Below are 27500 nucleotides of genomic sequence, written 5' to 3' on the forward strand. Positions count from 1 at the left end.
TTTAACAGATGAATATACTAGCAAAAAATGTAATGTTAAGTTGTTTTCCGGTAATTGTACCGCACTTACAGGGACCTGTGGACCTCTTAAGTACAGTTAAACCTGTAATACACACACACACACACACACACACACACACACACACACACACACACACACACACACACACACACACAGACCGCAGATGGCCTCACATGATGACCATGCTGGGGGGTCCTGATCCATCCTCCCACCACCAGTGCTAGTGATAATAACATACAGTATCTCAAGTATATATGCGTGTGTGGGTGTCCCTTCTTATTTGTGTGTATGCGTGTGTCTGTAGCATATGTTGTGTGTGGGCAGCAACTTCTGAGTGTCGTAGTGTTGCTAACCCCCATCTCACACACACACCCCCCCCACCCCAGTAGCTGACAGTCTCACAATCTCTGGCAGCTGACGCTGTTCTGACAAGACTATACACACTGACATGTCCGTCTGCAGCAATACAGTAAATATGCACACACACAAACACACAAACCACAGTTGTCCTTGCAATAAAATTTGTATTAGTTAACAATTCCCTGCATCTATCACTAAGGCTTACACCGTTGACAGATTTTCACACCTTAACCAAATTAATCTACTCACAGCTCCACGCAAAATGACAGCGGCCAAGATTCGCAAGTCCCCGTCTCAACTTCCCAACAACCAACAGCCAAATTAAAGCACCTGTCGACAAGTGAATCACGTTAACGTTATAATGGCGTCACTGCGCTTTCAGCAAACACGCAGAAAAACAATGCAAATTTGTCTCGTTCTTCATTGCCTGAAAAGGCCACCCTCAGTATGAAGCATTTTTAGTTACAGTAGTCCCAGAAAAACTCACTCAGTGAAATCCTAGAGGGACCGGGGTAGGGAGAGGACAGAGGCTGGTCTCTGGAGGGTGTGAGCGTTATGTGTGTATGAACGTGTAAGCCAGCTTACACACACACACACACTCACCGTCGTTCACACACACAAAACACCGTGCCAATGTCTGAGCCATATTGTCTGTTGTTCCTTGATTGTTTTCATTCGCCCAGCCTCACACAGCAGCCTGATTGGCAACACATCCCCCCATGGCTCACTAAGCACATGGTGGGGATTAGGTGTGTACTTGTGTGTGTGTGTGTGTTTTTGTTTGTGTCTCTGTGTGCACGTGCGTGTCTTGTGTGTCTAGCTCCAACTGCGGCCAATTCCTGAGAGGCCAGCAGACAGATGTTCTAGGAGAGGATTTGCACGTCTGTTTGTCTCTCTGTTTAAATATCTCGTTCTCTTGTTTAGTTCCTTCAGGGGGTAGCGCTATTTTTTTTTTTTGGGGGGGGGGGACATACACTCTTAACTATCTCACAATCTGGCAACCCCGCGGCAGCCCATTGGATCTTTGATAAGAGACAGACTTTTTCCCAGGTTCCCACGCAGGGTTGGGGGTTGCCAGATCACGGTTGTCATCCCCCTCCAGCTACTTAGTTTGACTATGATCCAGCCTTATTGATGTAGCTGAAACACCTGCGGTAGTTTTCCCAAAGCATCCGCAACAAAGAGACAGGTTCACACGCACAATATTGCACAGAGACGTTCCCCGCGCTCTCGGCAACATGGATTGTAGGATCAGAATACTTGCCGTTCTGCTTCATTTGATTCAAAGCAATAAATCAAGTACACCAAATTTCAGTACAAAGGCGGAGCTTTGGGTCTGTGTGTGTATGGAGATGAGTGTGTGTGTCTGTCCAGTATGTTAATCCTTGTGATTGAGGCTAAGTCTCTCTGGAGCTGGGCTGTCGCTCCCCTTCTCTTACCCCGTTCACCCTATTACACCGTCTCTCGCTCCTCATCCTCCTCTCTCATCCCATTCGCTCCACAATCTATCTCTCTCTCTCCCGTAGTACCGCCTCCCTTCTCTATTGCTCTACTTTTTTACTCGTCCCCCTACGTCTCTCCTCCCCCTTTTTCTCTTCTTGCATCTTTATCTTTTCCTTTTCCTCTCCCGTATCTCTATTGCCGTTGTCTCCTCCTCTCCTCTCCTCTTTTTCTATCTACCTCTTCATAACTCGTTCTTTCATCTCATCTCCTTCCTTTTCTGTTCATCTTTTTGCCTATCACTCCTCCTCTCTCTTATCCCCACTCCTCTCCTCCTTTCCTCTCACCTTCTTTCCTTTCATCTCTTCCTCTCATCAGCTCTGTCTGTGGCTTACATTTCTTCTCCCCTTCACCTCCATTCTTCTCCTTTCCTCCTCTTCTCTGCCTTCCTCTCCTCTCCGTACCTCATCTCATCTCATCTCACATCACCTCTCCTCTCCTCTCCTCTCCTCTCCTCTCCGCTCCTCCTCTCCTCTCCTCTCCTCTCCTCTCCTCTCCTCTCCTCTCCTCTCCATAGTTTCCCAGACTTGGTCAGGCTGTGATGTTTGCAGAAGAAGCCATAGTGACAGGCACCAGAAAACAGCCTGATCTATTCGCCTCAAGACAGATACAGTTTCTCAAGTGTGTGTGTGTGTGTGTGTGTGTGTGTGTATGTGTATGTCCTGCGAGCGGTGGCTGACATTTGAAAGGGCAAAACTCCCTCCTCTCCACCCCCCTCATTGTCTCCGGGCCTAGCTCAAGGGGTGATGGGACCCAGCAAAACTGGCCCTTGTCTGCCTCTTTGCCACATATGTGTGTGAATATGCGTATATGTATGTTTGTGTGTACGCGCTCGCGTGGCTGTGCATGCGTGCCAATCTTTCCACCATGCGGTCAAGTCACAATTGCTAATCAGGCCTGCGAGGCTTGCCTGAAGAGACCAAGAGAAGGAGAAAGAGAGGGAGCGAGAACTGGGCAGAGAGGGAGGAGCGAATGAGCGAGTGCTTTCCTTTGTCTTCATCACTGAAGCAGAGATAAAGACGAGTGAAGGAATGGATGGATGGAGACGAGAGGACAGAAACCTGAGGATTAACAGAGGATGAGTGTGTGCTCCAGCACGGCGACAAGCTTTTAACTGTCCTCTGTGGCATGACACCGTGTAGACCTCCATTTTTCCCTGTCCTCCTCTCATCTCTCTTTTTTCCATAACTCAGTGTCGCTTGTATTCATAAAGTACCTCTCTATCTCTTACTCTCATGCTCTTTTTCTGTCCTCTCTCTTTCTCTCGCTCCCCCTTGCTCACACTCTCTCTGCTATCTTTCCATAAGGTAATAATGAATATTTGAGGGTTGACAGGAGTGCAGCTCCTAATCCTTCTTGCCCAGGGCAAAATGTGCCTCCCGGGGTGTGTGTGTGTGTGTGTGTGTGCGCGTGTGTGTGTGTGTGTTACAGTTCATCTAACTATTGAATTGGGATAGAAACCCAATTTATAGGTTTTCATTTCTACCTCTGTGTAGTGCATGTAAATGAGACTGCCTGCATGGCTCTGCATATGTCACAGAGACGGTCTAGATGGGCAATACACTTCTCCTGCAGTGAAATGCCTGTACACTTGGCAGCCCCGGTTCAAGCATCTGCCCTGCTGAAGTGTTCATGAGCAAGACCTTGAATCTCTACCAGCTCCAGCGATGCTGTATTGCAGTTAACCCTGTGAATCAATTTCCCTGTTGAGTGAAACAAAAACAGAATTCCCCTATAGGGATCAATAGAGTATCACTCACAGGCAACACACAGATATGAGTGGCTGTCAGGCAGCTGTCTTGCAAAACACGGTGATCCCAACAGTCAGGTACACACACATAAGCGAAAAGAATTCCCGCATGACATCCACAACACCAGCGACACAGATCAGGGTCGATTGATATCCAGCCTAAGAGCGAGTGAGCCTGCTTGATGATGTAATTCCCTCTCCCCCCCCCTAGAGGGAGCACTATGCTGTGAAGGCCAGTGCAGCGTCAAGGACATTCACACTGTGAATAACAAACACCAAAGCACCACACAGAGTACCAGAGCAGCACAGTCAAACTCACTCACTCACTTACTCACTCGCTCACTGAGTCACTCACTTAGTCAGTCAGACACACACACACACACACACGCACACACGGCTAGTTTGTGAGTTTGTGCATTGTTCCCTCTGTATTGCTGCCTTTGGGTTTTTGTGTGAAAACGCAAGTGCAGGTATGTGTCATGTATGTGTTAAGTGCCTATACATGTGTTAGTATGTGGGACTAAATGTCCACCCCCCACCCTTAAACGTTTGGGCATGTCTGTGTCCTGTGGGTTGTGAAGGGCAAAGTCGGAGTGTGTGCGTGTACTGTGTGCGAGGCTGAGGCATTACGTAGAGCTCAAGGTCATGTCCAAAGTGAAGTGGATGAGACGAAACATCGGTTGCCCACCCTCACCTTTTCTCTTTCTCCCTCTCCCTCTCTCTCCCGGCCTCCCCTCCCTCGCTCCCTCCCTCCCTCGTCTCCCCCTCTCCCTCCATCCGTCACCCTTGTTTGCCTGCTTTTATGGCCTCCTCCGTCTCTCCGTTCGTCTCGTCGCCTCCTTGTTGCGTTTGGTTATACTGCCCTCACCGCCTCTGTCCTTCAAACTAACTTCTCTCTCTCTCTCTCTCTCTCTCTCTCTCTCTCTCTCCATCCCCTTTATTTGCTCTCTCATCGTCTCTCAGTTTTCACTCTCCTTTATTTGCTCTCTCTCCTTCTGATTTGATTTCCCCGTCTCCTTTACACCCTCTCTCTCTCTCCCCCTCTCTCTCTCTCTCTTCCTTGTAATTAGCTGGTGTAATTGCTGTAGTAAATCTTTTCTGCTGTCCCAAGGAGAGTGGCTGATATAGGACTGATTTAATAAGCACAGCATAGCAGCTCACCTCTCGCTCTGTATGCGTGTGTCCGTGTGTGTGTGTGTGTGTGCGTGCGTGTGGGTCTGTCTGTGTCCTCTGTTATTTGCTATGGGGATTTATGGGCTGTTTGTGTGGTTTCGGCGAGTGTGAATATGAGTTCAAGGTAGTGCTGTGTCGATGTGTCGACTGTAGCGCACCTTATCAGCAATGCAGGCAGCATACGCTGTCTGTGTGTCTGTCTGTCTGTCTGTGTGTATCTTTGTGTGCATGTATTGTGTGTGTGTGTATGTGTGCACGTACTTCCATCAGCGATGCCGGTACGTGCCGTGTGTGCGTCATCGCTGAAGACCTTCATGGCCAGAAGAGCAGAGAGAGGTCAGAATGGCCCTGGGAGAACAACACACACACACACTCACACACACACACACACATCGACAACATCCCTCTCTCTCTCCCCCTCACACACACTCACTCTCCATTCCTCTCTCTCCCCCATTTTGTACACACTCTTTTTCTCTCACTGTCCACACACACACACACACACACACACTCGTCCCTGGGATGGTGAGAGGTAGAGTGTGAAGGTAATAAACAGTGTAGCCAGGTACAGGGGCTGTGCTGTCCATACGTCATCTAGCAGCAGTACAGCAGTTTGTCCAGTGGAGGGCACTGTGGGTCCACACATCAACAGGGGCTTCACTGAAGAAGGACCACACTTTGTTCCTCCTGTAGTCACCACATTTAGATAAAATACATATACACTTAGTACATTCATTAGGGAGTGAGTAATAAATTCATGCTGAAATAAATAATGATTTTATTTAATGTGTTTTAAGTTGAAGGCAGATATAGCCCATTTCTTGTTTGGGTCATTGTGTAGGTGTTGGATAGACAGTTTATTCTAAGTTTAAGGTGCTTTCAGTTGGAGCTGCTATTGAAGATTACTGAAGATGTCTTATCTCCAACATGACATTTTGTCATGTTGGAAATACCACAGAGCCAGAGTTATTTGTTTTAAATTAAATCAGATAAAATATGTATACAAATTGTTGTAAATTTGATTATCTATGCTATTTGGGAGCACTGAGTGATACAATTATATTTTACAAGCTTCTTAAAAGGTTCTTCTAATAAGCTAAAGGTTTAAAAATCATGTCTTTGAAACTTCTAATGGACAAATAAATTTAATAAGAGTGCTCCTCTTTAGGTCTCTGTTGAATGTGTTTAGGGTGAGCCAGCAGACCACATCCAATGATCAAATAGCAAAGCAAGATGAATTCATATAATCTTGATTTTCTAGTAATCATAAATGTAATTTTTGGCTATTTTTTCTATTTCTAAAGCAGATATAATGTGATAATACCTCATTTAGGTTGGTGGAGTAAATCTGAGCTGCAGTAACACCCTTCATGCACCAGGGGTGCGCAAGTGAGCAGGGCCTTAGCCCCTCCCCCAGGCCGTCCCCCTGCATCCTGGCCCTCCCACATCCTGCCCCCATCCCCCCTCCTCCCTGCCCCACCCTGCCATCTGGTCCTCCTCACACAATCACACACACACACACACACACACATACACACAGAGCCAGGAATCCTTTCTCCCCGCTTCCTTTCACAGTGAAAAACAGGATGAAGGGGCTCTTTCAGCCCCTAGGTTACCGTGGAAACCCCCTTATTCTTCTTCTGTCAAACACGCTTTACTTTGTAACACACACACACTCTCTCACACACGCACACACTCATACAGCGAGTGACAGAATGTTGGACATTTAAAGTTTAAAGGGACCAAGGTTACAGCTGTCCTTCTGTCTGCCGTAGTTTTGGCCTTCTGTTTAGTTTAGACAAAGAACCTCATGTCCCCCCACTCCCCCACCCCCCGCCACCCCCACCTCTCCCTTCTTTGTCCAATTCCCCTTTTAGGACCAATACTTTGGAGTTCTTACAGTAAACTTGGCAAAATCAAAAGCATAAGAACGTCTCATTAAGTTTCCCCTGCATGTATTGAATTAATCTTTATTGACGTCAAGCGTTTGCAAAAAGATTTGTTTGTGTCTCTGTGTGGTTCTTTCTCTTGAGCAACCCTTGCCACTTTTCCAAAGAACTGTTATTGAGGAGCCTGTTGCAACACTAAACCCTCTCCTCTGTTCCAGTTAAGACAAACTCCAAGCACTGGAATGCTGTCTGGAAAAAAAGTTAGTTTGAAGTTATATAAAGTTGAAGTTGTGCTTTTCTCTCGCCTCGCCGCCAGAGGGCCCATGAAAAGCACTCTCCGGGCGCCATAGACACACAATGGAGCCCGTCATCTGAAAGCTTTTAGTGGGTTAAAAATAAACCACAGCGCTCCACAAGCAGGGAGTGGTGATGAGAGGATGAATAGGCTGCATGAAAAGGCAGGAAAAGAGATAGAAGAAAAGAGGAGAGGCTATGCTTTCTGGGAGAGAGCTGAAACTGTGTGCTTTGAGTCCAGTCCATGGTTCAGAGTGGTCAGGGATGAAAGTGTACATTCTTTCTCTCTCTCTGTATCTCACCGTATCATACTTTTTCTTTCTTTCCATCTGTCTACTTTTCTGTTTGTCTTTTTTCTCCCAGTCTGGTGACCCATCACCTTCTCCACCACACATTTTCTCCTTTTAAGGAGCGAGAGAGAGGAAGGGAAGGGAGAGGGAGGAGGGGGGAGTGAAGGACAGACTCAGGTCTGCTGACTGATAAACAGACTCCTCTTTGTGCAGATGGAGGATAGACGCACACACATGCACGCACACGCACGCACACACACACACACACACACACACTTTTACTTAGTTACATATTGACAGGGACCTCTGCATGACTTGGCTCCTCATGATTGTATGAACCCTCCTCCGCCTCCTCTCCTTCCTCCATCTCTTTCTGCTTTTTTTTGCTCTTCTCCCCCTCTCTTAATTAAAAACAGGAGTCCGAAATGGAAGAATTTAGTTTTTCACTCATGACACACACACAAACTCACACACACACACACACACACACACACACACACACACACACACACACACACACGCTCATCATCTCTCAGTGCCAGGCAGCTGTTGGAGAGGCTGAAGAGGAGGGGGAGGTGTGCCAGGAAAAGGGGAGTTTGTGTGTATGCGTGTGTGTGTGTGTGTGTGTGTGGGTAGTGGTTGTGCTGGTGGTTGTGTTTCCAGAAAAGGGGGCCTTCTTTGTGCGAGGGAATAACAAAAAGGCAGCTGGTACCATAAAACATGTGGATGTTAACACATGTCGGCACTCCACAAGTGTGTGTGTATGTGTGTGTGCATGCGTATGTTTTTGTGTGTGTGTCTTTCTGTGTGTCTAGTCGTATATGCATCTGTGTGTTTTGCCTCTGTCATCTCCTCACCTCCCCCACAGTGACTAAGTGCAATGTGGGTGCAGTGCTCCATAGCCGCCACCAGAGGTGCCATAGGCTCATAAATGAACAGCCTGTGCATGTGGAAGCCAGAGAGCAGCCATTTTACAATCTGAACACCAGACCCCATTTTATGAATCAGCCATGATGTCAACATAACCAGGCCTGACTTCATTGGCTAGAGCGCAGCCGGCACTGTAGATGTTATTATAGCACACACACACACCCTCGCCGGCTCTCCATCTCCCTGATGCACACACACATACACACTGACCCAGTGACATGATGCTGAGGTAACTGGATTAAGCCACTCCATGGGATTATACGCTATCCAGATTAGAACTACATCTGCACTGTGGTGTGTGTACACGCTCGTTTATGTACAATTGCGTGTGCTTGTGTGTGCCCATGTGTTTTTTGGGGGGGATTTGTTTGATTTTTAATTGGTTTATATTGCTCCCACTGTTTTCTGTAGACCTATTATTTCTAATTTTCTAGATGTCACCATCTTGGTGATGTGGATTCTTCTAGATTATTATCAGTCTCTCTCTTTGTACCACTGTTTTACTCTGTTTATTTGTGGATACTAGTCATTTCCTTGGTTTCCTCTTCTCTTTCCACTTTTCAGCTGTGACTCATGTATGTGTGTGTGTGCCTATTTATGTTGTTTCCTTTCAGCTGTCTTGATGGATTTTCCTAGTCTGTGTGTGTGTGTGTAATGGTGGAATTCCGGCCTTAGTTTCCTGCTCTCAGCAGGGACCAGGGCCAGAGATTTGGACACACAATAGTATTTTGATTAACGCTACTGATATACACAGTATGCATTACATACTGATATAACACACATGATATCCAGAGAGTAAACATAGACAGTAAACAAGGGGTGTCATTATCACTGGGAAACTGGGAAACAAATCCCCATAGAGTTTGACACAAAGTTAAGACAAGTCATAGGATGTTGTTTCCAGAGAGAAAGAGTTGCATAAGGAAAAACTGAGGCTGATGCTGAGTGAAACAATGGTGCTCAGTGAGGCAACAGTTCACTGAGTGACTGACTGGTTTTGTGTGTGTGTGTGTTTTCTAACTGAATGGCTGAGTGGAGAGAGGAGGAGATCATTAAGAGGCCTGGACTCGTTAACAGACTGACCGACTGAGTGGCCTCTCTCACTGAGACAAAGCGCTGCTTGACTGGACGGACGGACGGATGACTTGCGCTGTTGTGGCTGTCTGTGTCTGCATGGAGAATACTGTACTGTGTCACAGTGTGTGAATGAGGCAGTCAGCAGAGACAGCATATTCTTCACTAATCTAATATGCTGCCGTATAAAGTAGACACTAATGCTGAAGAAGGGAAGGAGACTGGATTGAAGATGGAGGGAGTGGGGAGACTGAGAGAAAGAGGAGAAATAAGGTTGCACATGCAGCACAGAGAGCGGGTTGTTTTCAGAAAGGGTGAAGAAGCCAAAACATTCAGTGTTTTGTTTTGTTTTTATGACTAAGATCACATTTACCACACAGTGGATCAGCGGTCATGATCACCATAAGACAGGCAGCAACATTTACCAGCTACCTACTCTAGCTTTCAGGGTGAGTGTAGGCATTAGGCAAGTTATTGGGGTTACAATTAATAATACATATTGAAAATACAGGTAATTGTAAGAATGTAAGTAAGCCTAGCCTATCATCCAGTAGGTCTAGCGGTTCTAATATAGTCATCATAGTAGTAGTGTCTATCTTCTTTGTTTCAGTCCAGGCCTATTCTAGTGAGACGCGTAGTCTCTGATATCATTACATGAGGTCATCAGCAGCCAGTGGAAACAGGTGGGCTGCTGGGAGCACAGGGGACTGACATTCATTTGCATTGTTTGTCTGTGAGTGTGTGTGTGTGTGTGAGAGAGAGAGAGAGAGAGAGAGAGACACAGACACAAAGAGAGACCGAGTGCACACGTGCTTGCATGCACTATTTCCCAGTTGGCTGTTATCCAGACCATGATGCTCGTTTCCTGCTCAGTCTGGTTCTACAAAGAGGAGAAAAGAACGAGACCCCAGAGAGACAAATAATAGAACCCCACAGAGAGAATCAGACAAACCTAAAGAGAGACTGGAGGAAGTGGAGGGTAGAGACTGACATGTTTGAGCACTGTATATCATACTGTCTGCCATATGGAGAGAGGACTGAAGAAGGGTGGGAAATGGTTGAAACCAGTGTTTCCTGTAGTTTTTTTCTTTTTTAATAGATGTGGTGGATGGGGTAAATTTTGACTTTTTCTTGGGCTCCTTCTAGAATCTGTTCCAATTGATGTTGCAGTTTAAGAATGGCTGTTATTTGCATATTTATATCATGATATATGGACAGTTGTGCTGTAATGGCTCATGGAATTAGAATTGCAGCAAGGCCAGATGATGAATCTATTTACATTATTCTAGCTGTGGGCACCACAGCTGAGTGAATGTTAAGATAACATTGGCTGAAACAGAAGTGTGGAAACGTGACTTCCAGAACTCCACTGACCTTAGATCTGATGTCCCTTGGTACTGTGGGCTATTATGTGGTCAAACTCATGTGCTTGTGCATCCGCCAGTCGTAATTCTCATCAGATGCACACACACTCACACATCCTCACAGTCACAATCCTGACCTTGTCAGAACAATTTCATGTGAAGTGTTTCTGTCAGTGTGTGTGTGTGAGAGAGAGAGATTGTGTATGCATGTGTGTATGTGTAAGCTGACTGCGTGTTGAATGCCTCACAGCTAACAAATGTCCAACCATATCCACCATCCGTATGCAGGAGCCCCATACAGCAGGAAAATCATTCCCCCAGTGTTACAGCCATTTGATGGTAGTTCCTCTCTACCCGAGGCCACTGATACAATAATCCTAACACCTTCATGACACCATACAGCTGGGGGAGAGAGAGAAAAGCAAAGGCCATTGCCAAGTCTGTCGGTCTGTATATCCGTCTCTTAGGCCCTCCATCCATCCCTCTCTTCCACTTCTCTCTATCACAGGGCCCACTTGTTTCACCCTCTTTTCAACAGTATTTCTATCTGTATCCACCTGTCCTGGTCTCACATTTTAAGGAAGTTATCAGGAAATGATTCTTCATCATTAACAGTTTCTTCCTCTTTCCTTCTAAATATCCCCATTTCCCTCCCTGTTCCTTTCTCCATCTCTATCCACCTCTCCAGCCAAGAAGGAGCAGGAGGGAGCGGAGGAGAAGAAGGTCACACAGAAGAAGAAGGTGAAGGAGCTGAAGGTGCTAGACTCCAAGTCTTCCCAGAACCTCTGTAAGTCCACTAGCAGATCTCCATATGTAACAACTGACATGCTATTGCTCGTATTTGCTAGTATTCGTTTTAGAGAGCTCCTTTATGCTGGTTGGATTTGTAGAAGTGTTGTCTGACCTTCATTGTATGTGTGTGTGTGTGTGTGTGTGTGTGTGCATGTGCAGCCATTTTCCTGGGATCATTCCGTCTGCCCTATGAAGAGATCAAGAACGTCATCCTGGAGGTTAACGAGAAGGTCCTCACCGAGTCCATGGTTCAGGTACAGCACTCTGAGCCGGTTTGATGTGGGGGTGTAGAAGTAGATAGAAGAAGTAAATAGAAGTTTGAGTAGCTGTATGGAGCAGCTGGGTTGGTGTAGTGAGTTAAGAGACTGTCCTTCAACCAGAAGGCCTGGGTTCAATCCCCTGTGACAGCAAGGCTCCACCTTGCTTCAGGGGCGCTGTTCTCGTTCAAGTTCACGTTTGTATATTTATAAAGCCCTTTATCACAAGCATGTCTCAAAGGACTGTACAGAGAATGAGCCTAACTTGGTCTAACCGATCAACAATCAACCATAAAACAGTTCTGTACACTCCCTGTGGAGGAGGATAAGCAAAAGGAGAATTTCCCTGCAGGGATCAATAAAGTACTGTTACTCGGTGTTCTGTGTAGACCTCTCTCTCGCACAAATAGATTGCCCTTTAGTTCACTTTTATCATGTCATGTATCATGTCAGTCATGTATAATTTGCTGTTGTTGTCATGTAGAACCTGATCAAACAGCTGCCAGAGCCAGAGCAGCTGAGTGTCCTGGGAGAGATGAAGGATGAATACGACGACCTGGCTGAGGCCGAACAGTTTGCAGTGGTGGTGAGGAGAGACACAGAGACACACGCGCACGCGCACACACGTGCACACACACACACAGACAACTGCTGTCATGTCATGTATAGTTTGAATTCCCAGCTGACTTGAAAATGACTGACCAGAAAATCTGCAGGGAAAATCAGTTTTGTAGGAAATTAAGCACAGAAATAGTTAATATGCTGAAATAGTGAGATAGACTCATACCATCGTCACTATATTAGACACAGTGAATTATCATGCAGTTCAACACAGAGTGCTTTGTTTAACTGTTGGAAGACATGAGTAATATATGAAATCCCCTCCAACACTCCCACACAATCTAAGAATCACTCTACCAGGAACGATCAAACTTACCAGGAATGGGCATCAAATCTCCCCACCCTCTTCCTTTACCCAGATGTCTAGTGTGAAGCGATTGAAGCCTCGTCTTCAGGCCATCCTGTTCAAGCTGCAGTTTGAGGAGCAGCTGAACAACATCAAGCCAGACGTGGTGTCTGTGACAGCAGCCTGCGAGGAGCTGATGAAGAGCCAGACCTTCTCCAAGCTGCTGCAGATAATCCTCCTCGTCGGCAACTACATGAACGCCGGCTCCCGCAATGCCAAGGCATTCGGCTTCACCATATCATACCTCTGCAAGGTAAATTACAATATAGACATGCTGATATATACACCCATAGTAAGAACTGCCTGACTGTACTGCGAAGGCCTTTGGCTTTACATATTCATACCTCTGCAAGGTTAAGTAGAATATGGGCATGTTGACATATAGAAAATGACCTGAACACTTGCTCCCACAACGCTAAAGCCTTTGGTTTAAGCATATTTTACTTACACACCCACTTACACACATCAGTGAACAAATATGTCTGAAACACACATACAGACATTGAATCATTTGAGATTGATCAGCATCTATTTTGTCCTATCCTTCCAAAAATGATACCCATCCAATCAGCTGCGTGACACCAAATCAGCTGACCAGAAGCAGACGCTGCTGCACTTCCTCGCTGATGTGTGTCAGGAGCAGTATCCTGATGTCATGAGCTTCCCTGACGAGCTCATCCATGTGGTAAAGGCCAGCAGAGGTACATGGGACATCTAATGGTCCTCAATACATTTACATCTCTACACGGTATCATCTATTTTATCCCCCATTTACACATTTGATTAATAGGATTGATTCCATTGTGCAGTATGTCTCCTGTTAGGATTGTATACCCATCCTCTCCTAATGGCCTTCCTTCATTATAGCTGCAAAATTATAAATGCCTTGTAATTTATACTATTATTTTCATTCACAGCAGCAGACTTAGTCTTAGACATGAAAAACCCTCCATACTATCCTATGCAACTGAGAATAACTGCTTGATGTTTCCTTCATGTCCCCTGCAGTATCTGCAGAGACGCTTCAAAAGAACCTAGAGCAGATGGGCCGTCAGATCAAGAACCTGGAGAAAGATGTGGAAACCTTCCCTCCTCCACAAAGTGACAAGGACCTGTTTGTGGAGAAGATGTCCATATCCTGTTTATTCATTTACAAACTCATTTATTCATTCAGGCAGTCCCATATTGTTGCATATATTTTGTTATCATAAATGCTAATTATACTTTTTAATACACAGAGAGATCGTGGTTGTGTGTTCCTTAACCCTGTGTTCTCACAGTTTTGTGGGCACTGCCCGTGAACAGTATGAGAAGCTGGATCTGATGCACAAGAATATGGAGAAGCAGTACAGCGACCTGGGGGATTACTTCGTCTTTGACCCCAGAAAGATCTCCGTAGAGGAGTTCTTTGGGGACCTCAACACCTTTAAGAATATGTTCCAGGTGTGTGTGTTTGTGTTGCAACAGTGGAAACAGGCCTTTCCAACCAACTCAAACTTAAAGGAATAGTTCACCCAAAAATGAAAATTCTGTAATCATCTACTCACCCTCATGCCAGTTGACACACAGGTGAAGTTTGTCCATATTACACACAGGGAGGTTGCCAGCACACCTCCATAGCAGCTTTCTCCAAAACAACTGAAGTCAGTGGGGACCAGTTCTTCAGAGTTCCAAAACGACCTACAGTATATTTACACCATAATTTAGTGCAAATCTTAACTACAGCTGATTGATTTGCAACAAATAATGGTGCATAGGTCTTTCTATTCACAGTGTGAGTGTTTGGCTGTTTTTGTTTTGGAACTCTAAAGAACAGGTCCCCATTGACTTCAGATGTTTTGGAGAAGGCTGCTACCAAGTTGTGCTGGCAACCTCCCTGTGTGTTATATGGACTAACAAATTTCACCTGTGTTTCATTTGGCATGAGGGTGAGTAGATGATGACAGAATTTGAATTTTTGGGTGAACTATTCCTTTAACTCCTACGTGCACTCACATACACACACACACTCTAGAGGAGCAGAGAGAAAGTGAAGTAGGCGAAAGAAAGATGAAAAACTAGTGTCAAAACAGGATGAGAAAAATGATGGGGACTGTGCACCTGTCCATGTTGACACAATAATGAATAGGAGTGACGCAGATATATTGTCAGTTTATGTGTCAACTGCGAGTGTGTTGATAGGGAGGGCTGCTGCACGGGGCAACTTGTTCTGCCAGTTACCATGGCTAACTGCCATCCGCTGATGGCTTTTGAAGTGTCTGTTTACGCACACAAACATCCATCAGGCCCAGCTTACATCTATCCGCTTGAATGTGCGCTTGAAGAAGCACTTTCTTCCTTGCTAACGGATATCTACATCAAACATCCAATCTGCACATACATACTGTACATCCACTGTCTGATCATTTCTCCCTCTCTCCATCCCCACCCTCGCAGCAAGCGGTGAAGGAGAATCAGAAGAGGAGGGAGTCGGAGGAGAAGATCAAGAAGGCCAAGCTGGCCAGGGAAAAGGCAGAGAAGGAGAAGGAGGAGAAACTGAAGAAGAGCCAGCTCCTCGACATCAACGCAGGTCACACTGGCTGGATCATTTCTGTTTGCCTGTGTTTGACTGAAAGAGAGAGACACACACACCACGTTTCTCATTTTGTATTTCCCTCAGAAGCCAGTTGGGGGCAGTCAGAGTCCACACTTCTATTGAATGTGTGTGTGTGTGTGGGGGTGTGTGTGTGTGTGTGAGAAAAAGAACGACCCATCGCCATTTATAGACCAAAGTTAATCTAATGTTGATGACCTCCGTTTTGAAGCAAGAGAGTAACAATGAAGCGACACAGAGAATGTGGAGAGAGAGGGAGGATAAACACAAGGAGCTGCATCTCCTCTTTTCACTCCTCTGGTGAACGAGGGATTTGCTTCCATAAAAGAGGACAGAAAGAAAGCCTAAATCTCTTTATCACCAAAAACATGTTTCCTCTCTTTTATGATGTGCTATTACACTCCAGAAAAAGGCTAGCAACACATTATCCTGTTAAACACACACACACATTCTCACACTCGCATCCCTGTGAACACACAGCAACTCAAATCTTGCCTTGCAGACACTCATATGCACACTTTTTCCCCGTCTCTCAGCCTGTGACCTAGTTTCAATACATTCCTCCTCTCTCTGGCTCCAGTTGGGCTCTCCTGGGACTCCACAGTTCCACAGTCATCAGAATTCCTCTCCACTACAGCCTCAGTGCACTGTGTGTGTGTGTGTGTGTGTGTGTGTGTGTGTGTGTGTATGTGTCTATGTTAGTAAATGTGTGCCCGTGTATGTTTTTTTGGGACTGTGTGTGTATTTATGTGCTCTTGTTTTACCCAAAGCATGTCTGCACTGTTTGTGTGTGTGTTTTATTAGCTTCTTTTACAAAAAGTAATTTTTGCCTTTCTCCTAGTACTCCATGTTCCAGCTGGCTTCTCCTCTCCTCTCTTTCTCACTTTTGTTCCATCTCTCTCCCTCATTCTTTCCTTTCACTCCCATGTGTCTGTCATCCATTTAAAGGGCATTTAAAGGCACACAGCAAGCACCGAGGCCCCATGAGGAATATTGTGTCACTGTGTAGAAAGTACAGAACAGATCTTTTGTGGTAGAAAGTAAGGTAGTCAAATTTCATGGTTAGCCACTACAGGCATGTACGAAGGGAACACAATAGTGCTTCAAAGCTGTGTGTGTTGGAGGGCTAGAGATCATTTACATACAGGTGGCATATTTGACTGCCCTCATAGCCCGGAGGTATTCAACATACCCCTATTTAAATACAACCACACATAAACCCAACATACACACACACCTGGTCTTTGTTCTGTATTTGTTTATCAACCCTCGGATTGGGATGGCTATTGAACAATGGCTATGTTCAGCTGCTCCTCTTTCACACGCTTTCTTCCTTGTTCACTCTTTGTTTTTCTTTCTCTCTCCCACTCTCATACCCTTACTATCTCACAACCTCTCTCTCTCTTTCTCTCTCTCTCCCCCACTTTCATACACACACATTCTCTGTCTCACTCACTCCCGCAATATCCCAGAGTTGGTTGAACCCTGGAAGGTCAGTGAGTGTTTGCAGTTTGTGAACTTTCCATTCCCATGTGAATCAGACAGACACACACACACACACACACACACACACATTCAGTGGAGCCTCACTTACCACATGTACTAAGCATGTGATGGCAGCCCTTATGAATGACTTGTTTCTTTTGGGATTCTTTGTAGAAGAGATTTCAGCTTTTAATAATCTAAATGATTGAGGCTTGTAGCATTAGAGTTCAGTGACTACTTTTAGTTAAAGTTGTTTGGCAGTCTCCAGGCATGGAAGAAGGCTGGCAGAGTATTTGGCTGCCATCCCCATAAGCCCACATTCACCGTCTGTCCACAGAGTAAGATTTTTGCCCTGATTTGGTCTTATGAATTCTGTCCAATACTCTATTGACATCCTTCCCTGGCTGTCATTCAGTCAACTTTGAACATGCTAGACTGCTTGGGAATAGACTGTTCCTTATCTTTACAGCTAGGTGTCAGCACTGTCTGCAAAAGAGGGTGTGTGTTTGTGTGTGTGTGTGCTAAAGGGTGTGTGCGTGAGATACACACCCACGCAGCTGCTTGTATGGGAACCGCCACTAGGAGTGCTCTGGCTCTACATTGAAAGCAAGTGAGCGAGTGAGTGGTGTGGGGGAGGGTAAGGGAGAGAGGAGAGTAGGGCAACAGATGCCTCCTGAGGGGATTAGACTGTGTCGTCGTCTCCTAGAAAAGAGGGTAGGAAGAGGCAAAAGGCACAGAGTGAGAGAGCGGATGAGATGGGATAAGCCTGGGTAGCCTGCTGTCTCACCCCAGGCTACTGTGAATGAGAGGCACAGTAATGGCACGTTAGGCAGATAGAAATCCTAGCCATCTCCAACCCACTTCTACCTGTGTCCTTCTTTCTCCTACTCTTTTCTTTCTCTGTCTTTGTTTTTCAGTGTTTGTTGTTATCTCTCTCTTCTCCTGCTGTGATTTTTCATCATCCATCCCCTCATCTGTCATTGTGTGAACGTCCATTAGGGGTGCTATTGCTCCACATAAGACACCGCACTCACTGTGTTTTTGTGTGTGTGTGTGTGTGTGTGTCAGCATGTCAGTGTATGTACATCCAGATAGATTGGATTGAAAGGGACTATTATGCTAATTAATCCGTCTTATGTTCTTTGTTGCTGCTATACCTTGTTTTTGCTTGTGTGTATGTGTGTGCTTGCGAGTTCTGCCTGCCATACCATACCATCATTGAACTGATAATGACCTTGACCACCACTCTCGTCACCCACTTTAATATTGATTTTGTATTGATAGTCAATAACACTATTACCAAGATAGATATTCCACAACAAATCTCAGCATGTGACCCAGCAAGTTTTTTTTGTTTTTTTCCATAATTAGGCCTGTTACTAATCCTTAACAATCCAAACATTATAAAGCTTTGCTCTAATGAAAGAAGACACAATTGTTTATCAGAAAATATTCCCCGAAGCCACACACACAATAAAGCACAATGTAGTATGTATAATGAATGCTATAGCGGGCACTGATCCTAGGCCATTCTACTTATAGTTAGTAGTTCAGTGGGTCAACAATAAGCATGCTTTACAGGCAGCCAGCTTACCATTTGGCCCCTCTACTGCCTCCGGTACATATTCACAAATAGGTCTCTGTGTATCTGTTGGTGTGTTTGTACTGATGTATATGTGTGTGTGCACCAGTGGTTTAAGCCAACCATGTGATCAGTATAAGTGCTGAGTGAAAATGTGCCAGATGTATTTCCCTTCAAGGAGAGGAAAACATGGGCTACATCATTCTGTTCAGTCTGTGCAGTTCTCGGGCGTGGCCATCGAGTGGTGTATGTGAGCTATGCAAGGCTTTCCCCCGCTGTGTGTGACTTTCTCTGACGTGACAGGCGAGACCACGGCCATCTGCCGCAGGGCTTACTGCAGGATTAGATACTGTGTGTGTGTGTGTGAGAGTGGAGCTGTGTGTGTGTGTTTGAGGACTGGGGGAGGTGACAACATAAACCTTTAACCCCCAGCCCTACTGCCCATTTTTTCCCGACACAGGACCCCCCCCCCCCCCCATTCAGGTTCAAAGTAGAAATAATTAAAACCATCTGCTTGAGTGCTGTGCCATTGAATCCCCCCCCTACAAAACAATCACCATAACACACACATTGTTACTCACAGTAGTATTACCACTGTACACCCCTTTGGTTTGCCCCCCTGTCCCACTGTCAGACACTGAGGGTGTGTGGAGGATACAGACATAAATAAACAAACAGTCTAAGAGACCACACATGCAAACTCTAAATGTGCACACACATAGGCACAAGTCTCCTCTCCAATCAAGACTCTTTCAACTGTAAGCCACAATTACTCATACGTTTTGTAGTATTTGGGTGGATGTTTTGATTATGTGAGTCTGGTGTCAGTGGGCGTGTCTTTTTAATAAGGGTTTGTTTGTGCAGTATAGAGGCTATCTTAATGAAAGTGCATGTGTGTAGCCCCCAGCGGTGACAGTAACTGAACTAGGTCACTGCCTATCTAGGTTAATGTAGCTAATGTGCCACTGTGACCATGTGACTGGTAACTAGCCCCCTGTCCGTGTGTGTGTGTGTGTGTGTGTGTGTGGGACAGAGAGGGAGAGAGAGACATGATAGGTAGAGGGTTCAGCAATACCACCAATCACTCCCCTGTTGTTAAGAAAGAAAATGATGATTGTAGAACTGGTGGTGGTATTGATGTGAAACACACAGGCTGGGATAATGGAGTGTTTTGTATGTGTGTGGGTGTGTCTGCACATATTAATTTAATCTCATGTGTTTAGGTGCAATGATGATATTAAGTTTTGATTTTGTGTGTGTCTACAGAGGGTGATGAAACTGGTATCATGGATGGCCTCTTGGAGGCACTGCAGTCTGGCGCTGCTTTCAGGAGGAAGCGAGGACCACGGCAAGCAGGTAGACACACACACACACACAAGCAGAGCAGTAAATCTTCACAAGACATGCTGATGTGTCAATATGTCATGTCATACTTAGACTTGGATTACAGATTTCCATGTGTTTTTTCTTTCACACACACTTGTGGTATGCATAATGTACTGAAGCACATATAGCACATGTGCACACATTTGTTACTCTGTCTGTCTGTCTCTTTCTCTCTCTGTCTCTCTCTCTTTCTCTGTGTCTCTCTCTTTGTCACAACACAACAACATGGGTCCCTGTGTGTCTCTGTTCCATCTGTTGCCTGGCTCAGAGGCTGTGGGGTGTGGCACTATTCTTTGGGCATGGCTCCAGGGGGGCAAAGCCAATTCCAGCATTGCCTGACACAACAAAAGAAGGGGCAGGGAGGGTGCCAAGGGTGGGTGTGGGCACTAAGATACTTGAGAAAGAGGAGCAACTGGTGAGGGTGGGGTTTTGGGGTAATACAATATTTGGGGAATGGGGGTGCACAACCAAAGAGCGTGAATCAAAGTGTAGGTAGAAGGGTTGGGGAAATGAGAGTTGGGTGAATGGGCAATAGGTAAATTATTACCTGGTTATTTAACTGGTTGGCTGAACCATGAAGAAATCTAGGGTTTTGTTCCAAAACACTACATATCTTTTTTGGAAAAGTTTTCCTCAAACACATAATGATTTGTAAGCAAAGATCTAAAGTAACTCATAACTAATGGTAACCTATAATATGCTTTACTTTTCATGACAGCAATCATCAGTCACTTTTTTCAAATGGGGGGTATCTTGTTTTGGAGTGAAACTTTCAAATGGGCTGTCGAACTCTATTAGGTTTTCCATAAGAATCTTAGCACGAAGCACTTTGTTCCACATGCTTTGTGTTAAGAACCTCAGCCCTGGGTAGTTAATGTCACTCAGAATGTGTTGTACATGAACTCATAAAGTTTGTATGGGCAAAATCCTTGGCTCAAAAACTTTTTCCTTGGGATATTGTAACAAAAAGTAGAAACAGTTTTTTATCATATGGAATTATTTGGCCAACCGTAAATCCATGCACTGTGTGTGTCCTGTATGTGAGGACATACTCCTGTTTGTGTCTCCAGTCTGTATTGATTTTCATTCAGGCCCTGCTGTACAGTCTGTAAGCCAATAGAGACAAGCCTATAATCTGGTTAGCTACTTACTCTGCTGCCCCAACCCACTGCCCGATCCAGTTACATTCACTTACTGGAGACTACAGTCTCTCTCTCTCCTTTGTTTTCTGTACTCATACATGTAGCACATTTGGTGGATAACACATACTAGTAAGCTCATACAAACGATAATGAGGCTATGTGGGCTGTCAGGTTGGTAACTTTGTAACATGATTCCCAGTGTGAGGAAGCGTGTGTGTGACCATGTGAGCGGGAAAGTGTCCGGTGTCCATTAACTGAGACAGAGAGAAAGAGAGAGACTGTGTGTGTGTGTGTGTGTGTATGGGTTGGTGCGCGCGCACCCATGTGTGGGTTGAGTATTCACACATAAGAGAGGCTGGGGGAGAGTGTGCAACCCAATCCCTCCCTCAATGGAAGCCAGATGTGAAGCGGTGCTCCAGAGTGGATATTTGGAATAGCTCAGAGCCAGAAGGGAGACTGCACTCCTTTCTGCTTTCCTTCATTCTCACTTGCTCGTTTTTTTCCTGTACTTTCTTTCTTTCTTTCTCTCACTCTTTTGCTCTTTCTTTCTTTCTCTTTATTTCTTTCTTTTGGGTCCTTCCTGTTTTACCCACTTTTCCCCTCTGCAAATACTCTCAGGTCAGCCCCCCTCTTCATACTACATGCCTGTGCGTAGCCTGTTAGCAGTTATTGTGGTAAGCAGTAAAACAGGGGTCAGCTAGGAGTTGTAACGAGTGGTCCTCAGGGGTCCGCTAAGCCATACTGAGGCAATCTCCATGGACAGCTAAAAACTCTTAAGCATCAAACAACCCAGGCTCATCGCCACTAAACCGACTGAGAGACCAGACAGCAGAGAGGAGAGGAAAAAGAGGGAGTGAGGAAAGATCACAGTATGAGAAAGAGTGGGGCCCACTTTGGGTTCAGTCAGCCACCCGAATACTGTTACGCCACCTCACACTCCTAACAGGAAGTACCTGAGTGTGTGCGTGTGTGTGTGTGAGTCAGTGAGCCTTCCTCCCTGTGCACATTTCTCTGTGGTAGGAAATGGCAGGAAAATATAAGTGTCTGTATGTATCACATCTCTGTTTCCTGCCTCCTCCCTGTCTCCCTCTCTCTCTCTTTTCCCATCTTGTTGGTTCCGTCTCCCTTTGCCCTAGTTCAGGGTTTTCCATGTCTAATGTGGAGGGTGTGAAGCCTTGCTGTGGTTTTTTTGGCCATCTCAACTTTTTTGTTGGGAGTTTATTTTCCACACTCATGTTCAAAGGCTGCTCTTTTCCAGTTACCCACGTGGTTTCTTACAGCTGGGCAGAGCCCTAAGTCCTGAACCCACACAATAGAAGCATGTCTTTATGCATGTTTGTGTGTGCGTGTGTGTGTGTGTGTGTGTGTGTGTGTGTGTGTGTGTGTGTGTGTGTGTGTGTGTGTGTGTGTGTGTGCATGTTTGACTGGTTGGTTGAGTCAGAGGTCTTAATTTAGCGTAGCTGGAGGGGGAGGAGGCACATCCTGGCTCCGGCTCCACTGATACATATCTGGCACCGCTGGGCCCATAGGCAGCCTCCATCAGCAGGATAAAAGCACTCCTCTGTCTAACACATGTACACATAGACGGTATTTTTAGTATCTCCTCCATAATTCATAACATATCCGCACAATTTGCTGCACACAGGGGCAGAAGACTAGTGGAATAGATTTGGAATACTTGAAAAAAACACGAAGGGTACTTTTTTTTATTTTGTCCTGCAAGCCACTTTTGAGGCTGCCGAGTTGTCTGGCAAGAAAAATGAACACTATTTAGTTCAAATTTCAAGTGATCCTAATCACTAACTCTAACTCTATGTAATACCTACATAATCTCTTTTTGCCTTTACTATTGTGAAAATCACCTTATCAAAAAGCTAGATGGTGAAGTGTGTGTGTGTGTGTGTGTGTGTGTGTGTGTGCATGGCATATAGTAATATAACACAATAAATATTGTAATTCAAAACTTTCATGGTATGTATTGTGTGCTAAGAAAATAGTCCACAATTGAGTGCTAACTAATTCTTGCCTCTAACCTATCAATAACTTTGTTTATAGCGGGCCACTTTCCAACAAACATCAAACCAGCTTTATTTAGACAAGATCCCTTTTTCATAACCATTTTGTGTAAATTGCTGTTGTTAAAATATTATCTTCACAGAGATGGGGCATTCAGATGTGTTAGCTTGCTTTGCAGCAGGAACCACCAGTTGGGTGTTTCCTGTTATCTCCTAAATGGCATAAAGCCAAAAAGCCTGAAGCCAAAAACCTATGAGTTTCCCCATAGATCACATAAGACAATAAATCATGAATGGGTAGGATTAGCCTAATGAGTAAGATGAGTTTGAGGGCAACCATACCAAAAATTCAAGTGATCATAGATTTAGGATGAGTACTTTATTTCCCTGAATTTGTGATCGAGGATAACACATGGAGAAGGTGGTCAGAGTGGATGCTGTTGCTATAAGCTATAATATGAGGTCATAAACTTAGCATAACTGTGGGCCTGAGTTGTTCTGTGAAGCATTTTTTGTTTTGTTTTGTTTTGTTGGTTTGTTTGTGCCACAGCAACAAACTAGCCCTGGGCCAGTTGAGCCAATGGCTCAGCTTACCCCAATTTAATCACCTTTTCATTCTATTAAAATGTAGTTAATTTAACACATGTGTTCAAGTATCTAATATCACAGAGCAGATATCATTATGCCACAAGACTACACACACAAAACAAATGAGGGTTCAACCCCCTTGGATCTAAGAAGCAGCCAAGGAAGTGTCAGAGGGCAAGTAGATTCAATTGGTGGCAAAGGAACAGAAGAACAAAATGACACTAAAGAGATATTAAAACAAGATGCACGCCAATCTCCATTTTGAAAATAAAAGACTATTGCTATCACATGTTGAATTAAACATCAGTTGTCAGATTAGATGTTGTTAGAATGGGATCAAAGACAAAATTGACCTTCATTTTGAGTTTTAATTTATGGGGTTTAACACTTTACCTCCATAAGGGTCAACTTGCCCCACACTTACACTAACCTAACCCCCACCCTGAGGTAAGTTGTGCAGACCAACTTTTTTGGGGTTGTACTTCTAAAGCTGTATTAGCTACAGAAAATATTTAAAATTCCATGACTACGCAACAACCTTCAGTATACATATACAAATACAAATGCATACAAATACATTTTTACACATTTATTTTGCTGTAGTAGCACAAAATACAAAAAGTGGCTCATTTTACTCAGTTTTCCCCTATCAAGTTGGACAGTGTGCTCAACTTATTGCTACACCCCACCCCAACCTGTTATTGGCAATTATTGGTAAAGACAGTCAGGGCAAAATATGTGGAATGCCAGTGGAGTGTGTTGGAAAATATAACATTGTATCAAAGTGAAATTTCACTTTAGTTAAGTATCTTAAAACAGATACTCTGACAGATCCTCATTCCTCTGAGGTCTTACCTGCAGATCTACAGTTTTACCCAAGAACATATGTAGATAATCTTCAATCTAATCTGGGCCAGTGCACCGCAGACCTGTTGCTCATAATGCACTGGATGCTGAGCTGAGAACTTCTGAATATAATCCAATATTCTATTCCTTTTGTTATGCTGATGTTTGTGAGTGACTTCATCTGAACTTTACAATGTTCTGGAGCTGGCCTGTGTGACATCATACAATGAATGGAGACGTTCTGGAAAATACCAGGGTGTCTAACTTTGCCCCTCCCAGTCTGAATCTTTCAAATGTCTGAACTATCATTAATAACTTTCTATGACTACTGTCTATTGTGTGTTATAATGGCACACATAAGACATAATGCACTCATAATTCCTCATGACCATGATAACACTTACTGTTGCATTGTAGTAGCTCTCAGCTCTCAACATTATAGAGATGACATATAATGAATTATAAGTACAAGCGTCTTATGAATGTTTATGAGTATTTCTATATGAGTCACTTTATTCTGCAAACGCACAGCAAAGCACAATAATTTCTCATAGTGTACTACAATGATCCATACTGCATCATCAAGTTATCATTGTCTTTTATAGATACATTGATAATGTTGAGTAATATCTTAAACCATGCAGCATTATAAGTAATAACCATTCATAACATGCTTGTACTTACAATTCATTATACGTCAAAGCTATGTTTTATAAATGTTTATATCATGGATCAGTAAGTGTAATGTGTTCTTATAAGCATGATCATAAGGCACTCTGAGTGTTATAATTCAATGCCCTCATAATGCACTACAGATGGGTAATCCTTTCTATGATATGACCATATCGTTTTGGTTAAAACAAAAATCAGGCTTTATACAGAATTGTAAATAACTCTTCAGATATTGACATTCAACCATTTCACCTTTGATTACTCTGACTACTCAGACTAGGACTAGTTATTGCTACTGTGCATGTCATTTTCGTTCCACTGTCACAGTCTGCATCCCTCTTTCCTTCCTCCCTTCACAGCTGTAGAGACTGCAGACGTCACACTTGGTGTTAAAGGGCTATTCAGGGCCTATTGAGTGTGTTGTTATGCTCATTGTGTCACAGCAGTGTGACTGAATGGAGAGCCACGAGGCTGTGGAGGCTATATACCCCCTCACCTCTGACCCGTACCTCAGCTCACTGTGTGTGTGTGTTGTTTGTATGGAGGGGGGGGCAGAGGGCATGGGGGATCCACAGCTGCCTACCCTGCGTCTGTCTGCCCCCCCACACATACAGACAAAAATGCACACACACCAGATGCTTGCATGCCAATACAAAGACTCACATGCATGTTTGCATACCAATGCATACTCTCAAATAGACGTATTGTGTTCCAATACACCCTAGCATACTTTTTCTATACTAACTAATACTATCACACACTCCCTTTACGCACACATATGTATTTGTATGTGTATTTGTGTGTGTTTGTGTATAAAACAGTGAAAGTGTGCTGATGTGTGTAGAGGAATGACGTGTCTAAACGCTCACTATAGACCCATCTGCTGGGTCATGACCCTTGCCAAACAACCAATCACAGTAGCAACTGGTTGACAAAGCACCAATCACAACAGAGGGACAGAGATAAAGGGCTAGCAACAATTGAGGCACACGCTGGCACCGCAGATGGTCTGCTTAAAAGAAAAGATCACAAGAATGATTTGTGCCTTCACAGCAGGCGTTGAGACACACACACACACACACACACTACAGAGACAATTCAGACCAATAGGAGACACACACACCAATCAAACCATTTATAAAAGAGTGGTGACGTCACATGAATACTAAACACTGAGACAATGCAGGCCAACAAGCCACACACACACACCAGTTGAGCCCTTTCAGTGATATGACTTGCATACTCTTACATGCATTCTAAGACACAGACTCTAGCACAGACACAAACATAGGCTTCTGTAAGCTAGAGGCTGGATGACATCACTGTTTCCCACAGTGCTCCAGTGAAGGGCGGCAGTGTGTTACCCGGTGCGGCCTGAGGAGGGCGATATGAGCCCCTGGTAAACCAGCCGCCCTGTGATGGCACCCCTGCCTACATCTGGAAATACACTATCATGTTGGCTCTGGCACTGTTACCAGGCTATCATGTGATTGTGGCTTTGCTGCAGCTAAGTCACTGGTGTACTGGCAATACACCAAGAGCATGAAGATGGCCGCCTCCTAGTCATCCCTCGTCATCACACCATGGTCTAGTCAGTAGGCTGGTTGGTGGGTATAATCTGTGTGATCAGAAAAAGAGGTGGGTGAGTGTGCTCATCTACCCTTGACCAGTGAGCTAGGTCCTTATTACCTCCTCATCTCAAACTATCATAAACTTGAATGACTGATAATTACCTCCTCTCTGTTTATTCTTCTTCTCTGTTTTCCCTTCATAATAGCAGCAGACATACTGTACAACATAGACTTATTTTCCTCATCAGGCAGTCATTATTGAGACCCCCGGAGTGTAATGTGTTACAGATGATCCTTTCACTGCACTGTTTGTGTCCCCGATCTCCCCTCCATGTGCAAACACACTCTCACGCCCACTAGTAAACAAGCTAAAAGCTTTGTTGTGGGTCTTAATGTCTCATTTCCTTGCGTTGTACCCACCACGCTTTGTGCCAAGTGAATGGAAAATTTCAGGCAGAGTCAATATCACGGCAAGTCATGTTTGTGAACACAACACACCTGTGTGTTGTTTTCTTTATATGTTTGTAGTGCCTGGTGCTATGTCAAATAGTCAAATATCCAAATCTGAATTGTCAAGACATTTCTTTTTTTGTTCCAGTCTTATCTGTGAGCTGTGAGCAAACAGATAGTTCCACTTTTTTATCTGTAGAAGGGAACATGGCTGGTGGAGTGAGAGGCCAGGGCAGAACGATCAACCCATCCATTAGTTAATTATTGTGTATTGTGCAACATCCTTTACCACAAATCCACCCCACAGTCATCACTAAGGCCACGTTTATTGTTTTTTTCTTTGCTTGAATTGATCTTATCCAACAAGTGACGTATGTACTGTTAAGGCTGTCAAAGTGAGGCACGTCTTTCAAAACATACTTAAATATTTTCCCAATTCTGCTCTGAAAGTTTCCTCTCACTTGTTTAATCTGCAGGTTTCAGTCTATATTCATCCTTCTCCCATGATG

General features: G+C 44.5%; 1 protein-coding gene across 1 annotated transcript in view; it reads left to right on the forward strand.

The window, feature by feature from the left end:
• LOC139649901 (protein diaphanous homolog 1-like) overlaps positions 1–27500 on the forward strand; it is a 76237-nt gene that overhangs the window by 43965 nt on the left and 4772 nt on the right. The window contains exons 14-22 of the mRNA XM_071526410.1: positions 11334–11432; positions 11597–11691; positions 12179–12280; positions 12675–12914; positions 13233–13362; positions 13670–13794; positions 13940–14104; positions 15098–15230; positions 19588–19677. Coding sequence (XP_071382511.1) covers positions 11334–11432; positions 11597–11691; positions 12179–12280; positions 12675–12914; positions 13233–13362; positions 13670–13794; positions 13940–14104; positions 15098–15230; positions 19588–19677 — 1179 coding nt within the window. The remainder of the gene's footprint in view (positions 1–11333; positions 11433–11596; positions 11692–12178; positions 12281–12674; positions 12915–13232; positions 13363–13669; positions 13795–13939; positions 14105–15097; positions 15231–19587; positions 19678–27500) is intronic.

This window comes from Centroberyx affinis, unplaced genomic scaffold, assembly GCF_046629955.1.
Source record: "Centroberyx affinis isolate AG114_WGS23_722 - 3 ecotype Tasmania unplaced genomic scaffold, CSIRO-AGI_Caff_v1 ptg001411l_1, whole genome shotgun sequence".
NCBI lineage: Eukaryota > Metazoa > Chordata > Actinopteri > Beryciformes > Berycidae > Centroberyx > Centroberyx affinis.